Genomic DNA, 17,758 nt, shown 5'->3' with positions numbered 1-17,758 from the left:
TGTTTCCTGAAATTCGACGTTACTTCGTTTCATTGAGTTTACAGAGTAGTATTCTGTGTTAACGATCCGAAAATTCAAATAACCCGTGAAAGGTGGATCCCGGTCGCTTTGAAGTCACGTCCACTGTAAACTAAACAGCGTTGGAAAGAGCAGAGGGGGAAAAACTTGGAACGTGGCACTTGTCCAGTTTTGTGCAGGCTGACGGCGAGAACCAGCTACGAGGAGAAGCCCGGAGGAACCCGTAGGAGCGCGGAGTCCAGAATCTTGGGGATCGTTAAGACTTTCGACGAGCAGCATCGGCTCCCGGATCTCCGACCCCCCCTCCTCTCGAGGTCTTACGCGAAAACTTCCTCGACGAATGAAAAGGAGAAACCAACGGGGCTGCGAGGGTGGGAGACGGAAAAAAGAGCAGCAAGCTGGAGGGACTGCAGCTGCGAAACTTCTCGAATCTTTACTGCTGTCAAGTAGTCATTGTTACGTACGTGCAACAATGCCTGTTCCTTTTCCCGATTTATCGACGTTCCTCTGCCCCGGAACCGCCAAACGCGAAGGTCGAAACGAATTTCCTGAAGAAGTAATGGAATCGATGAATATCCCCCCTGGTTCAAATTTTCATTCCTTCAAAATGGACACAACGGTGAAATATTTTTTAATATAGTCTCGGTGAACGAAAATTTACGTTTGAATTTTCACGGGTTCCGAAAGGGTTAAGAAACACATCGTGTAGAAGTTGGAAAGAACGGAACAAGAATGGGACGTTTGTTTACTGTGAAGACACTAGTAGAATCAACTGGCGGCTCGAGACCACTTTCTCTACTCAGGAATTACGCCAGACGACTCCTACTTTTACGTTATGCTGGCTTTTCCGAGAAATGAAGTGTGCCTGCAAGTTTGCGTCGCGAGACAAGATGCAGAGCAACGGAGGTGACGAAGAAGTAAGGTGTGGGTAGTAGTTAAACGATGTGATGGGGACGGTGGCCTTGAACAGCCATTCGAATCTATTCGTACTACTTTATCTTCGATCGATGGAGTTGAGACTAGATTTACGGAACGTATCAATTTAATGGGTTTTAGATTCCAACATTATATTATAATATTCTATGATTTCACAGAAAATTAATCCACCATTTATGTTGGTATAATTATACATATAATCGGTTGGGTAAAGGGAACGTTCCATCGTTCCGAAGTAATCAAATGTCCCGTGTTTCCTTTGTCGAGATACCGTCGATGCAAATAGCTGAATTAGAAGATGTTGTGCAAATAATTCAAACGGTTCACGAGGAATTATTCACGTTGATTTTCTATTTCATCGTTTTATGAAAAATTAATTCACCCATTTCTATCGGTATAATTATACATCTACCATCGTTTCGAATAAAATATTCATTTTCCTTTGCTTAAAATATAATTGTAACGAACGAATTACAAGATAGTCATAAATTAAAAACTGTACTTATTCACTTGCGAATATTTCAATTTATTATATTATATTATATTATATTATATTATAGTATGGTATAGCGTGGACATTAATTTGATCGGTTAAAAATTTCCGTTTCGCGACAATTCGGTCGAAGCTTTTCCTTTTTGAGGATGAAAAATGCCTTTGTCCTCTGAAATAGAATCCGAAAACTGATAAAAACTGCACACGTATCGCTAACAGCTATTATGAACGCGTTTCCACGCGGAAGAAAATCGCAAAACGCGCGAGCTGCGCCAAAGACAAATTCTTCGGTTCAATGAAAAAACATTCCTTTGTCGACAGGGGGCGGGGGAATTCAATAGAACATTGATGAGCACATATCAACGACACGTACCTTGTTAGATCGTTATCAGTTTTTTTTAACGCTGGAAAACGGTCTGCTGCAGCCTATTTGCTTTCCGTAACCTTTCCGAAGAATTCCGTGGTCGATATTGCAATTAAAGCGCTCGCTCGTTAGTTTTCTCGATCGTAGTCGGTATAAAGCTATCGATACCTCGCACGAGTGCTACGCGGTACAGCCTCGAAACAATGAAAATGAACGGTTTATTGCGCACACAACTTGGCCAGAAAATTACAATCGTAATCTTCCCTAAAACGACCGAGCCTCGTTCAATTTATCTACTCTCTTACATGAATCGCAGCTACGCAAATGCCCCAGTTATCGACAAATTCTCGATATCTATTATCTACGTTATCGTATCAAAGGATACACAGCGTTTTATGGGATACTGATAATACCACTAATTTCCTTGAAAAGTGATACAATGTCTTGTTATATTTAAATGTTTAAAATTACACCTTTACGACCGAATGGTGTTGGAAGAAATCCACTGTCCTTAATTATTTGCAGTGGTAGATTGGCGGGTCGATGGTCGCGTTGAACGAAGGTCCGTGTAAATCACGGCATAGAGAGCCGGAAGTCGTCGAGCCAGAAAATTCACAGTGATGGCCCACTTTGTGCAACGGTACCCTCCGCTGCGAGTGATCGGCAACGAGTCGAGCAGATGCGGCGAGATCGATCGATCCGCCGGCTAATCGACCAGTGCGATGAATCGAATCGTAGCACGAACCGAAAAAAAGAAGGGGGCAGAGGGGATGAAAAACGGACAAGGCTCTAATAATAACGTGAGGTCGAGTAGATGAATAGACGCGAGTTTAGCGGGGGCGTGGGTCGGTACTATCGTACGCTCGAATCGGAAACCAATTTGAAAGCAATACCGCGCTCATCGTTCTACCTTATCTGATCTCCGGTTCGAACAAAACGTTCTTGGATTTGGCCCTGATCGCTCGACGAAAGCCTGATGACTTAAGCGCCTTAACACCTTTTCGTATTTAAGTCGATTCCAGCCTCGAACCTATCCTGATGGGATTTCTCTACGAGCCACTCGCATGGTATTTCGTCCATTTATTTTTCGGGTTCGATTCCATAGCCTATCGGGGGACATCCTCGTAAATAGAACGTTCTTGCGACAGACCACCCTGTTGCACGGAAAAGTGAGAAAAGGGCAGGTTATAATATTCGACCGCGTTTCTTCTCCACTGCCAGTCCACTCAAAGAAAACGACTCGTGCCACGCCCTCCATTTTCTTCCCGAAAATTGTAAAAGACCCGTCGTAGTGGCCACGCGGAGCCCTCGTCCTGCCAAGGGGCTCTAATAAATTTCTAATCCAAGTGGGAGATCCGACCGAGCCAAGAGGAAACGGAGAACACCGTGAAAGGATAAAAAGAGACCGAAACGTCTCGTGGATTCGATCGGACAAGCATCCAATTAACCAGCAAGATTTGTTTCGATTGCTCGCGTCATCCTTCAAAATATCGTCGCTACGAAATTTACGGTCGGACGCAGCGTGGAATCGATTTTTAAACGGTACGAAATTGAATGTTGACTTTGAATCGGTAATTACGACGGTCGTGATGAGGTTTGGACTTTGAAACGAAACTCGGCGAGGATTTCCTCCTCGTCGGAAGATTGCGACATTGAACGGGGTTAGGCAAACATCCAAATCGGTGGATACCTGTCAAGTTCATAAATCTGGGAATGGCGAACTTCCGGGTTAGAAAAGGTACAAAAAATTAAACTTCCACCATGGGTGGTATAATTATACGTTTCTCTCCTTTCGGATCGTTTAAAGAAAGAAAGAAAGAAAAAATGAAATCAATATCTTGGTTAATTTTTGAGAAAACTGTCGTAAACGCAGTTATTAAATCTGACCTAAAAATTTAACCGACATAATTTTTTTCCTCCGCTCCGAAATTAAATTGCGGTTACGACGCCCGCGAACAGGATTGAAGAACAGGGCTCGTTCCAACGGACGATCGATTACATTATCCGAGACTTCGGAATTGACTTCCTATTACCCGAGAAATAATTCCGTACCGGGGCGCTCCACTTAAATTCCTCGTCGTTCCATTTTCGAGGTTAACCAGTGGTGCAGGCAGCTCCATTATAACCTATCATTAGCGGATCTGATCTGCGCGACCTCCTCGATAAACCTACCCCTTGCAAACCTTCCTCGGCCGACGTTCTTGTCCATTTTTTTTCTCCACACTCCACCCCCTTGGCCCCCTTGGCCACCTTGGCCCCCTGTTCCTTGGGATAATTCAATTTACCGGTGGCAGCGTGATTAAACGGAACGCTTTTCTTCCACGGTGTTCCGGTCTCTCCGCGCGACCACGTCCATAGACACAGTGGGGCGGAAGAGGATCGAAGAAGAAAGACGGAGCCCCCGGTACCTACGTGCGAGCGCCATCGCGGGGAAATAACGCGCTGGCAGGTTGAAGCGATGAAAAATGCAGGTGGACGTGCGCAACGACGCCGAGGTACGGAGTAAAGATAGAAAATAGGGTGGTGGAAAGTGGCCGGAAAGGGTGCACAAGTGGAGGAACACGGTGTATGGAGGTTGCGAAGCGAGGATAGACTAAATTCTTCTACAGGGTGTTCGGCTACAATGTAAATGAGAAATACTGGAAGGAGACGTTGAAAGGGGATAAAAATTGTCGATCGAGAGAAGGTGGTGCAGACCATGAAAAAATAGCGAAGCGAAGACGAAAAGATGGAAGAGTAAAAAGATTGTGAAAAGAGAGGACGAAGAAGAAATGACAGATAGGGGTAATTTGGGAAGAATAATATTACGGAGGTTGGAAAAACGGGCTAAAGAAGGTAAAGATTATTAAGTGAGAAAAAGAATCAACTGCGAAACTCTGCCGTCTCCGTCTAAGTGGGAAAACTGGGTTGACGCTGGGGAAAAAACATGGGACAAGAGAAACGGAGGATGAACATTATTTAGATTAGGGTTCAGATTTTAACGACAGCGTTTTAGGTGTACTTCACGGACGAGATAAACCGATTTTATCTGTACGAGGACCAAAGTTCCCCGTTCTTTGTCTTCTTCCCCGCGACGCGCTGTGAAATTTATCGCGGGTCTTCGAACACATCCGTTTCTCGTCGAAATTTCCTCGCCTTTCCGTCTCGACAGAAGGATCCCGACCTTTCGAACGATTTTCTCTACGAAAGGGTGGCGCTCGAAATTCGTTGTGGTCATTCATCAGTAACGTAAAGTTTGCCCTCGTAACGTAATGAAAACACCGATACTTGTTCGATATCATAAATTAAGCCAGTTTTCTTATTTATCCCCGGCACGTCTTCTTTTCAATCTCTCCCACACGGTCGCGAGGGCTTTTCCCTTACGACTTCTTCATTCCGCATCCCCCTGAACAGAAAAGATTTCTATCTCGCTGAAATTCTCCTCCACGACTTATCCGCTATGCAGAATTCGTCTGGATAACCGAACCAAAGCGAAAACGACGGACTCTTATTCCGTTTCCGCGTTGAAAAGCCAGCTAGCGACGTCTCGCGAAATCTTTCGATCAGAGGTACTCCGGTTCGCGGGACAAAAGCTTACAAATACTTGAATCAGATCGCTCGTGAAAGTAAAGTAACGTAACTAGCATCATCTCCTGACTCGATGCCAATGGTTTTTTTTATTTATGGCTGCCATATCGTCCCCTTTATACCATAACCATGAATAGGAAAACATTCGTGTTCTGCGATAAAGACGTATCGTGAACGTATCGTCCAGTGTCTTTCTTCGTTTCTAACTTTGTGCCAAAATTATAAACGTGTATGGTAGATAACAATGGCAAGTATACTCCAAGCTTGATTTATGAATGTGAGTTATTGTCTAGTACCTACAGCAATGCCAGAACTATGAATTCCGGAATTGATCGAACTGCACATTCGTGGTTTTGGCATAAAGGGAACGATATCAAGTACCTTGTTTACGATGAAATTACGAACATAGAAGACCCTAAATAGAAAATACCCTATAAATCGTTCACGGAACAATAATACACAGAGTACGATTATATTACTAAACGCAGGAGACATTTAAGACATTAAAAGATTCATTCGTAATTCCATTCGAAACAGCAATTCGAACGCCACAGTGATATGTTTCGAACACAGACACGAGATCGCGCAAGCGTGTGTGTGCTCTATGAATATTTCAAACATCGATTTATTCGAAAAAGTGTCGCTCTACATTTTTGATTGATTTTTTCATGCAAATTCGACCCCTTTCGGCTTGTACCATCAGTTCGATAACTCCCTGTATATTTAAACAACTTCCCGCACGGAAAGAATTATACATTTCTTCTTTCGCGATCATCCCATCGGAAATGATGATTTTCGCCGACACGAATGGCGGACTTATTTTTGGAAAATATCGCGCATATTGTCGAGAGTATTAGAACCCGATCGATACCGGAGAATCCAGACGCAAGAATGCCAGGATGTTTGACAGTGAATAGACAGCGATCCTCTCCTCCCCTGCCAAATGTATTATTCAGAGCGAGCTGGCTCAATTGACTGTAAAATTCACATGCCACTTTAATTGGCTTAGTCTGAAGGAAGATAAGGGTAAAGACATAGTCGAGGAGGGATAACCGGGATCATTGCACGTCTACGTGGAATAAAGATGCAAGACTCGTTGCAACATTAGGATCGAATAAATCATATTATACTTGTCCGTTGAACGGACCATCGAAACGTCTTTGGAAATTATTTCTAACGTACTTCGTTGCGATCTGATTAATTTTAATTTCAATTTCGACGAGAAAGTAGGCCAGACAGAATTTGCAAAGTAACCGCGGATTAACTTTCCCCGGCGATATTTCATTAAAAACTGGGAAGAAAATGTGAGTACCGGTTTTTCCATTGCCGCGAATAAAGACGTCCCGCGATGAACCAAGTACATATCAAAGGGAAGAGTAATCTCTCACAAAGTTTGTGTATCTACGGTCGAAACAATCTTTCCTCGTGGTTTCATTCGTGTCTTTCAATCCCTGACGCCATTTTCATATCTTCTGAAAGAATTGTCTAAGCGTTACTCGCGAGTTTAAAGAGGAATGTTAAAAATTATATATAAAAAGATGCGAGCCTGGGAATGAAAGAAATATATACATATACATATATAACAAAATTAATATTTTAATTAAAATGTTATATCGGTTATATTTACCGATAAAGACTTGCAAGTTACGGATAGAAAGTTCTAAAAAGAAACGAACGTTTCACGATTTACGCTTGACGTCGTTTCACACCGACCGCCATTTTTGTCAAAACTCTTCGATAATAAACCGTCTGGAGTTATCGAAGTGTTCTTCGCGACTTCAGGAGGCGTCGATGTCATTTTAAGAGGACAATCTTCTGGGGAAAATCTATCCTCCGGTCGGAAAAGACCAGCAACGACGCGACAATTTCGACGTAGTTTCGTTTCCGTTGCCGACTTCCGGTGACTTTTAAAACTTGGACAACCTCGAGGAACGTCGATCCGCTTCCTCCTCGTCGTCTAACTGATTGCGGACAATCTCGTTCAAGACGAAACAAATTCCATAACGATGCTCTGGACGCTTACTTTTCGTCCAGAGGCGCCCGATTATTATCATTTCCTCGAACAATTTTAGCATTTTGATCATCCTGAAACTTTATTCGAGCTTCAATTTTATTTTGTATAGAAATCTTTTTATCTTGGAAGAAATTTTAATATCGTTAAGAAATGTTTCAACGTTGAAAGAATAATATTGGTTACGAATGTTTCGCGTGGAATTGTTTTAATACTTTTTCCAGTCTTTATGGAAAAGCATCGGTTTAAAACGTCTCTCTGTATTTGATTCGCGAAACATGATCTCCTTTTTTCTCGTCCACGGAGCGATCAATTCAATAGGAAGGAATGAAAAGTAACAAAGAATAATATTATCTTTCTCCGTTCGATGCGGTTTTGTTCGTCGGCAAATGTTGAAATAACGTATTCATTATGCGAGACAGCGTCGGGATTGTTATTGCGACCAAAGTATTTCACAAAACGCGCTAAATAAACACCGTAGTTATCCTACGAGAGACATTATTTCAATCTGCGGAATCGATTACGTTCTCTTTGAAATACGTTGCTAAATGTGTATATCGGCTCGAACGCGTTGTCCAGAGATCTCCCCGAAGGAAGATTAGGTCGCCGCTCGAGGACGTTCTAATCTGTTTACACGACGCACCTTTTAGCGAGGCTCTTCTTCACACATCGCCGCTTAAACCCACCCGCGACTCTTCGATATTAATTCTAACGGGCGGTGAAATTAATTTTATTCACACTCGGCCACAAAGTAGCGTCTCGTGTTCCACGTCCGGGCCCTTTGCTTCCCCTCGGTCGCCGACGAAATCGTATAAACGTTCGAAACGAAGGTACTCTCGCCGCGCCGCGCCGGTCGCACGAGCCACGTAATCGAACGTCAATTTTTCTCCCGAGATAAAGCGACACCTCGATTGACAGGATAAATCGTCGCGATGCTTCCTCCCGGAGACTGAAAAATGATTCTGTCCGTGGAACGTTCACGATCCGCGATCATCCGTGGAGCCGCGCGCCCCGAATGCATACGTACGTTTCTCCATTCGCGTAAACGCGAATCAGTTGCCTCGAAGGAAAATTTCCTTCTCCGGGTTATCTTATTTTTATGAAATATTCGAGAGATTCTTCATAGAATTCAAGCTCGTTTAGAAAATGTCTGGTTCGTGGTCCGAACGGGGAGCCATTATTGAGAAATATTTTTTTAACAAACCGAGAACCGACACGAGAAGTCTGTTTAGTCTTAAAAATGAATAAATATACAGTGAAACTTGTACTTTGTAGGTGTGGAAACTTGGAAAATTCATTTCACGAAACCGTGGAAACTGTATCAATGGCGCGCTGCAATCGATGCGTGATTAATTAAATCAGGACAACGTTTTTTGACCCGAACCGCGGAAGTTTCTGAACTCCCGTTGTCGATGCCGCGTTTCAAGTCGTGTCGAGGCGTTACTAAGTTAATTACCAGAATTAATGTGGACCGGCGGCGTTAATCCAGGCACGGCACGCGAGCCAATCAAGGTGCCAGATAAGAATTAAATGGTATCGAACAGACGGCTCGTTAGTCGTACCGTGTCGGACATAAATTCTGCGTTAAGCTGGTCCGTTGGAACGCGTTTGCGCCGATGTCCTATGGAATTCCGTATCGGCAGGCATCTCTCGAACAGCGCGTATTTCAATTGTAATCTGGGTTATTAATCGATATTATTGTTCGTCGAACGCTCACACGCGTGACGCGCATATTTTGTGTCGTTTGCTCAAGCATCGGCACAGAGACGACAAAAAGAGTTGCAAGTTCGAATCTCGTTATTTTTCCGACAATATAGAATTTCGCTTATTTTTTCTCGTTGCCGGAGAATCGATAATATTAGAGTCAATATCCGTTTCAATTTCTGTTCGTTGTAAATAAAATAATCCGTCCTTGAAGAGGCTAATTTGTTATCCACTCAAAAGTACTTTCGACCGTTATAGACGGATATCATCTCCATAATGTATGGACATTTCGCTAGAATATTCTCGTTTAAAATAATAAAATAGGATAGCAGGGCATTCGGATAATAAACGTTCTATCGAATTCCGAAAATACTCCGAGATTCAACTGCCAATCAGAAGAATTGAAGAATCACGTGGCAGAGGAATGTAAATACGATTGTTTCGAGAGTAGTGAATCGAAAGATATCGATATCATGTACAAGTTGTCTTCTGAAACTAGGCCAAGCCATTGCGTTAAAACGGTGAACAAAAAGGAAAGTTCTTTTACCTATTTTTAATAGATAATTTTATTCGATACAATTAGTTGTTTTCTAAAGAGATTGGCGACAACGAGTACTTTGTCGCGGTTAAACGATATCGACAGTTAGGCGCACGCATTACCACCGAGATAATAACTGTGATCGACTTAATCGATCAGCAGCCCCCCGATCACTATAATTTTCTCCTTTTTCATAGCCACGTTGCAGAGGTTCGCCGGCAAACGCCCTAGGTGGTCGATTGGCTAATCATAATGATCGTACTAGAGAATGAGTAACGACTTTCCAGTTTGAATGAGAAGCCCCGCCGCGTATTAAGGCCTGATGAATTTAACAGGAATTACGATCCTGAATATTTTGAAACTTTCTCGCTCTCTAGCTCTTTAATGATCGGCTTTAACGATAGGAGGAACCTATCGATTGAAATTCAAACTTCGATTTAATTTTTGCGATTACATTTTTATTATTTATTTATACATACGAATCGCAGAACGGTGGCAAAGGGTTAAAAATATTGGGGCAAACTATTCGGGCGAGGAGAAACGGATCGTTCGAGGGATCGATCGCGAGACAATGGGAGCGAAAATCGGGCGGGCGGTTTCGCGTTGCACCGTCGAAATAAAAGGGACGCCGCGCTTCTGGAGAACGGGGACGGCGCAATTTAATTGTAGCCGCACTTCCGTCCAAAAACGGATACCCACTTTCTGGCGTTACCGCTCCGAGGCGGAACTTTTATAACAAGCCCGGCTGCCGGTCGTTTTCCCAGCGCACGTACACCTCGTTTCGGGAAATTTCGAGCCCCGCTTTTCTCCACGAGCCCTGCGAACTGTCAGACGTCGATTCGGATTAAACATTGCACAAACGTTCATCGATCCAACCCAACAATTATGCCCCGTTTCGTTCTTGTTACTTTTCGACTCTGCTACACCTTCGTACAGGGATCATTTTTACCCAGGCGAAGCTCTTTCTATTCTATTCTTTGGTCAAGCATAAATACAGTGAGCGTCGATAGAAAGTTAACGCTTGAAATATATATATGTATATATATATATATATATCTGAATTTGTTGATTCGTTTAAAGAACTTGCAAAATTTAACCGAAACGTTCGAGGAGAAAAATATCGTATCGCACAACACCAACAATTATTTTTGTATGATTCTTTTAGATATGCCTACTGGGCCTCGTCGTAAGCGACAACAGTACTATCGACGATTCGGTCATCGAAGATGTTTCGGAGATCACGAATACAGGCAACAACCCTGACGCAGATTCGGCAGAACAGGTAAGAGTATTTTAAACAAAGAATGTTAAGCTCAAAATTTATTGAAATTGGCATTCTCTTCGCACAGAAACAGATGTCAAGATTTTTTCTATTTAGTAGCAATTTATAATTTGCTTTTTCGATGCAGTTTGTCGTTGCGATACAGCGAGCTATATCCAACAAACAATTACCACAAAAACGATAAGCTAACCGTTCCCGGCGAGTCAAAAGCTTAATTCCAAGTTCCAAACGAAACCACCCCTACCGCCACTCGATAAGCTCAACGACAGGGGATCGCTCGAACCCTTCGACTCCCAATATAATTCCCTCTCACAGCTGAAGTGAGGCAAATTGAAGCATCAATCCCATCCGAGCGCTAACGTCTCGCACACGTTACGGGCCGTGTATTTCGCCGGTTTCCGGGCTCGTACCTGTGGATTTCAAAAAGAATAAAGCTGGCCCGGAGTTACGGGAGAAATAAACACCTTTATTCGTGCCAGCCAGCCGGAAATAGGTCGCGGAAATCGTTACATCAGCGACCAACTTCCTCCCCTCTCCCCATCACTCTTTTTGTTACCATTTTATTTTTTCTCCTAACGAAAACACTGTGCACGACTCGTGCAAAGTCTTTTACGCCTCGCGAGGCTTCCTCGTTGGTCTTTCGTGCTCTGTTTAGCCCGGCGCGAGGCGCCGCGGCGCCGCGGCGCAACTTCCGACGTTTTGCTCGGTCTCCGCGCGACTCGACTAATCTCAAGATGACGTTGCGGACGACGCTCGTGGAAACTCTTTTTTTCCGGGATTCGGTCGCGAAACGACGCGAAAATGGTCCGTGACTTGACGTGGCCAACCCTTCTTCGTGGACGTTCACCCTGGTGCTACTCGTACCACGCATAACTTAGCCCTAAATCTATCTTGTACAGGGTGTGTCGGCCAACCCTGGGAAAAATTTTAATCCGAGATTCTAAAAAATATCACATCCTTTGCGATATCTGCCTTTCTATCCTGTACCGAGTTAAACAGCAAGCCTTCTCTTTCTCTCGTCTCACATTTTCGTTGCAACTTTTTAACGAGATGAAACTTTTTAAGCATGTTGAGACACACTCGCGAAAATCAGTCAGACACCTCTAGTCGCGTTAATCGTTGTCGCGTTTCCCCTCGAAATTTCTCTTTCATCTCCACTCACCAGAGTTTTGCGCGAGTAATTTCTGTTTTTTGCCCAAAGAAATTCGCGAGTAGTTTCGTTTTGCCACTTCGATCGCGATCCTGGGAACATTTTTTTGCCAGCAGGGAAGGGCGTTTCACCCCGTCGTCGAGGAATTTCCACTTTCCTTGAGAGCTTTGAGAACGAGCGGACCAGGAAGCTCCGTTGGCCTACTTTTGCTCGAGGTAAGGCGAGACACGAATGCACCGCGATGCATCGCAGTCGATACGCGTGTAACACTTCTTCATATTTCCTCTTAGACGGGGAACGCATTTTGAATATCGTCGTCGTGCCCGAAGCTCGCTCGATCGATGGTCCACCGACGCTTTTAGCGTCTCGTTGCTCCATATGGCGTCGAAATCGGGCCCAATCGGATATTGATTTGCTTCTAATAAACTGTGCAGAGAATTCGTCAGATTAAAACTCAGAAATCAAGATCCGTCATTCTACGTTCTCGATGAAATTTTCCAGAAAAAAAAAATGATACAATTCTCTTTAATAAGAAACAGTATACGTATAGTAAAAGATTACAGGAGAATTCACGTAACTCACATTTCAATTTACACGAGCGATAACACTTTCTAACTATGGTCTCTTCATACCGTTAATTAACGTATGTATATCCTCTCCGGAAAATGTTGCTTTAATTAAACACACTTGTTTGGAAAAAAAATACGCGCACGCACACAGCTGCGCGGAAAATAAAATTATACGAAGCAAAAACAGAGAACACTCGTCGTCCGTATGTAGGTCAGTCCAACAATTTTTCCCCTTGGCGTATTTCGCGCTAAAACTTCCCCTATCTTAACAGCTAGGCGCTTAACCAATTTTCGATCCGTCGGAAAAATGAATAAAAACTTTTCCTCCTTCACCAGGCTGTATAAAAAATAAAAAGCATGCCTCGCGAGAAAGCTCCTGTGCAACCCACTCGAGCATCGATGGTCACTTGCAATTAACCTTTAAGGAGATGTTCCAGATCTCGTACGTAGAATCTGGTGCATTTTGCTATTTTATAACGCAACTGTTCAAGACAGTAGTTTGGAACTGACCACCACCCAAAACAGTTGAAATTATAGAATATAAGCTAACGATAAGTGAAAGAATTTTGGATTTTTTCAACTCGTAATCGTTGTTATTCCCCTTAAATTCCTCGGACCGGAAATTGTCGAGAGCGGTGTTCCCTGACGCCTGGCGCCTGGCGTCGCGGCGTGCATTCGTAAAATGCTCGAAGCGACGCGAAACGCCCGAAAAATGTGCAACCGATTTTATGGTCCCGTCAGCCGGGGGGGGCCGAGAATCGCTACCAGCGATTTGCTGTGCTTCTCACGCCGCTCCTCGCCTCCACGATTTTATTTTAACCCGCCATTTTCTGCGCCAGCCAGCCCCGGAAGTCCTCCGCGTCGTGCGTAAAACTCGCGGAACTGCTGCTTCTCGTCCTCGCGATCATTTTCAGAGAACGATCTGGATCCCCAAGTGCTGTTGAGAACCCCTGCTGAACCTCGACTCCCCCAACGTGTTCAGAGTTTTACGGTGATCTTTTTATCGACGATCAGTTAACTGTTTTTTTTTATCGATACTGCAACAATACTGTTGTAAAATTTCGATGACGGTGGGTCTGTTTGTCTTTGTTTTACGAGGGCGACGATGTTGGTAGCCGTGCTAGTTGGTACGTTTATTTTGCGATGACCGTAATTTGTTTAATTAATCAAATCGTATCGATATAACAGAGTTATTACGAACTGCACCCAAAGGATCGATAATATCGCAACTACGGATTACGAAAAATTCCGAATATCCGGTTTAGCGTGCATGCATCGTCGAAAGCGTACGGTTATCGCATTTTAAATATGCAAATCAAAATTTATGAATTCGATTCGTATTGCGATGCAGGTCTTTCTGTAAGAAGCGATACTATTCTTGAAGATGACCGCAGGATACTCGTGGAAACGTATCACGAATGCATGTATCGTATTCGAAACTGGATCGTATCCGCATATAATACCGTATATGAACTGACATTGTAGAGAACAGTACAAATAGAGTAATTTTGGGTTGCGTATATTCGTATGATTCATCGATACGATTTTCCCTCCATTCTCTTCCAAACATTGCTTACACGATCCTTACGTTCAAATATACAAATATAAAAGAGCATTCCGGGTGGCCTATCGATGCAACTTTTCCAGCCAATTTTTCAAACGTCCGTACAAATATAATAAATTGGTTTTGTAAACGATGACCTGTTTCTACGATGGCGTTACCGAGTCGTTACCCAGAGAACAACATTTCCTACGAATATTTTCGATGGAAAGAAAATGCATAGGAGCTCGTTTCGCTGGCTGTCACGTATCAACGATCAGATTTCAGCATAATCCGAGGGTACAGAAAAGTTCCCTAAGAAAATGGACCAGGGAAATTCGGCGAACAATAAGACCGATACTCCAGGACAACCGTAACTTATTTTCGCATGCGCATGGAAAAATATCTTTGATACGAGCATACCACGCTCGCAATAGTGGATAAGGCGAACAAGGTGATATCCTGTATAGGAAATCGTGCTCGACGTATATATCTTTCGCTACCGTACATTTCCTTTCGGATATTTCACTGTTTCGCGGTGATTGCATTGCGCTACCAGCCCCGAGCGTAAAACTAACTTCGAGAATACAGTTCTGCACCCTATACCCTCCCCTCTCATCCCCGTACCATCCACCCCCCCACCTACGGCTAGCTATGCACGCCGGATTTTCCAAGCGAATTAGGATGTCGCGGGAGTATCGAAATAACGTTTGTCTCGGGACCGCGCGTATTTTCAAGAATTCCTTTTGCCGCATTGCGAATACCGAATGAGGACTGGTCTGGGCAAAGTTTCTCGAGCTTGGAAAATTTGGCAACTCGATTCCTCCGATACACGGCCTCGAGACGCTAGACTTCGGAACGAATCAACCGAATATACACGCAACGGAAAGGGGCGAGACGAAATGTTTCGCGTTCGGGAAACGCGCGATTGGGAATTGCCGTGGTTGATTTCTCCAACGGTTCCTGGTTTTTATATTTTTCACAGATGTTGCACATTTCACTGTTTACTTGATATTAAGAACAAAAAAAGAAAGGATCTTCTTAAATGTGTATCCGATGTATTAACATTTCTGGGATATCCAGCCATTACATTTTCAACGAAACCGGAAGAATAGATACGAGCGGAGAGAAGGAGGAAAAGGACATAATTTGGATCGCAATGGTCCATTGTGCGCGATTGCCAATGTTCGTGGCGAACTTCCTGAAGGTTGGAAAATTTGCCAACTCCATTTCCCACATACGTGGCTTCGAAAGTGCAGAATTCCGAATGGTAACCGTATAGACACGCGTTCGTGAGGGGGAAACGAGAGAAAAAAAAAAAAATAGTTTTCCATTTTAAAAAATAAATAATAATCCACTGCGAAGAAAGTGATTAACTAAAAATCACATCGTACAGACGACAATTCCACAATAAAATGACCCGGCTACGATAGTTTGTTTGTTATCGCGTAAAAGCGGCCCTGTTTCGAGGAACGACATTAGCGTCGATTACGGCAATTCCAATGGTGTTTGTGACCTGTAGCTCCCGTCAAACGACCGCCATTACGTATGGGAACGCTCGTACCCGCGGCGAATTACGTTTTGCCTGTAAGCAGCCGCCGCGCCGCCTTTGAAATCGAACACCCGTTAAATGCAATTAGACAATTAGCCTCGGGAGCACGATAGCCAGCGAGTGCTTCGTCGACGCTTTTCACCCTTCTGTTCTTCGAGAGCGCCACTAGAGCCGGCCGACCGACGTTCCGCGTCGCGACGCCAACGATGAGATAGGAATGTTCATTGTCACAGCACGCACGGTCTTTCGTCGTAGACCTTTCGACGCTCGCGGTCCTCCTTCTTGCACTTTCTTTGTGACCAGCTAATTTCTCCTTTTTTTTGCCTCTCGTTATTACTGCACAAGACAAACCCCTTGACACGGGACAGAAATACCACGCATACGGTTCATCCTCCTTCGACGAACACTGGCTCTTTTCTGATACATTGCAGCGTCAGACTTCATTGCCAGATACTCGAATATTTCTGTTCAAAACGGAGGGACATGTACAGTGAGAAAGAAGAAAAAAAATATTGAATCCATTGCTACACAAGATCTAGTTGATAAAAGTATAAGTTTTATTTATAGAGGGTGTTCGGCCACGAACGTAACGTGTTACGGTTCGAATAATCGTTCCAGGAGCGTAAAAATGTATACAACGCTTGTACCCGGAGTTGCTGCTCGGAAGCGAGCGTCGTTAAACGAACCTCTCGCTTTTCGAGGAACATTCTGTTTTATTTCGGAGAAACAGAGTTCGACGACTGAGAGCTGCCTGACGAGAGCATATCGATTTTCAGCATTTTTGGCAAACGCGAACTGCCTGTCGGGGAAAGGGAGAGGGAAATTGAAAGATTCGAGTGGCACTTGTTCGAGGCTCGATCGGTGATTCTGCAACGCCTCAAGATCGCATACTTCGTGTACGTTCGGATACAAATAAAAATAGGTAGTACGAGTCGAATAAAAAGTAGATCGAATATTCCGTAACGTCCATCTCTTTTAGTTTCAGAGATGTTGGCAAACGTATGAAAAATCACAATTTCTTTGATGGGTGAAAACTTTCAATATTTCCAATTTTTTACAGAGTATCGTCCAAACTTCTCTAATAACGTACACGGTGATAAATTGAAATTGAAATAAAAACGATGTCGAGACCGCAACGGGTTATGGGTTAATTATATTTTAGAGCGAGTGCTCGCGCGCTCACCGGAAAAGAGTTGTAAGTGTCAAGGGGCCGGAGGTTACGGTGAGCAGATTCGACAGATTTATCCGCGACCCAATAATTTTGCGAATCACACGACGCCTCGTTCCACGAAATAATTGGAATTTGCCAGCGGATATCGACGACCGCCTCTCCTCTACATCTGCTAATTTAACGTCAACGCGGACCACTTGCCTCGCGAATCTATTCTCCTTCAATTTTCAACCTTTTCTCTCATCAGTTTCTTTCGATTCTGTTAAATAACGACAGTTGCAAAATAGGGCACGAGTACCGAAAGCTTACCGAGCAATATACCGAGCAAAACAGACAATTAAGGTATGTTTTATCGAAGACCACCGTTTCAAGTCGTATCAGTTTCCATGATTCTATCGTTTTGCTACTTTTCCTTGCGAGGTGCTCTCAATTTTCTCTAGTTTCATAGTTCTGCTCTCTCTTTTCAGACCTCAGGTACGCCAAGTTCGTATCACCGAACGATAAACCTCGCTGTACTATGCACACGCTATATCCGTTATGTCTTTCTCAGTTCCCGGATGCAACTACCGAATGTGTACATGTATACGTTATGAGCAATTGTAGTTTGACAAAGAGACTATTATTTGCGTCGTCTTGATCCTTTTGAATACAGAGCGATTCCCTTCCAAGCGGTATAACATTTAACGTTAAAGCTCTGCCGTGTTTTTAAACGGTTTGTTAAAGCTACTTCGCAATCTTCCACGACAATAAATGTAAAAAGTCAATTGCAGCAGACGTGTGTTGGCCAAGAGAAAACGAGACCAAGCAAGGAAAACGTTGAGCATTTTACCCGTCGTAAAGTCTCGTAACTTCCATCCTCTTCA

At 43.6% G+C, this 17,758-nt stretch overlaps 1 protein-coding gene across 1 annotated transcript in view; it reads left to right on the top strand.

Annotated features, from left to right (window-relative positions):
* The window catches only part of LOC122399595 (protein madd-4-like), a 171,594-nt gene that overhangs the window by 82,171 nt on the left and 71,665 nt on the right, over positions 1 to 17,758 (top strand). Inside the window, exon 2 of the mRNA XM_043400383.1 lies at positions 10,797 to 10,913. Coding sequence (XP_043256318.1) covers positions 10,797 to 10,913 — 117 coding nt within the window. The remainder of the gene's footprint in view (positions 1 to 10,796; positions 10,914 to 17,758) is intronic.

This window comes from Colletes gigas, unplaced genomic scaffold (assembly GCF_013123115.1).
Source record: "Colletes gigas isolate AHSC1104 unplaced genomic scaffold, ASM1312311v1 Colletes_gigas_Sc00014, whole genome shotgun sequence".
In the NCBI taxonomy this organism is placed as follows: Eukaryota; Metazoa; Arthropoda; class Insecta; order Hymenoptera; family Colletidae; genus Colletes; species Colletes gigas.
The sequence above is the reverse complement of the archived record's forward strand: the minus strand, read 5'-3'. Positions and strand labels throughout refer to the sequence as shown.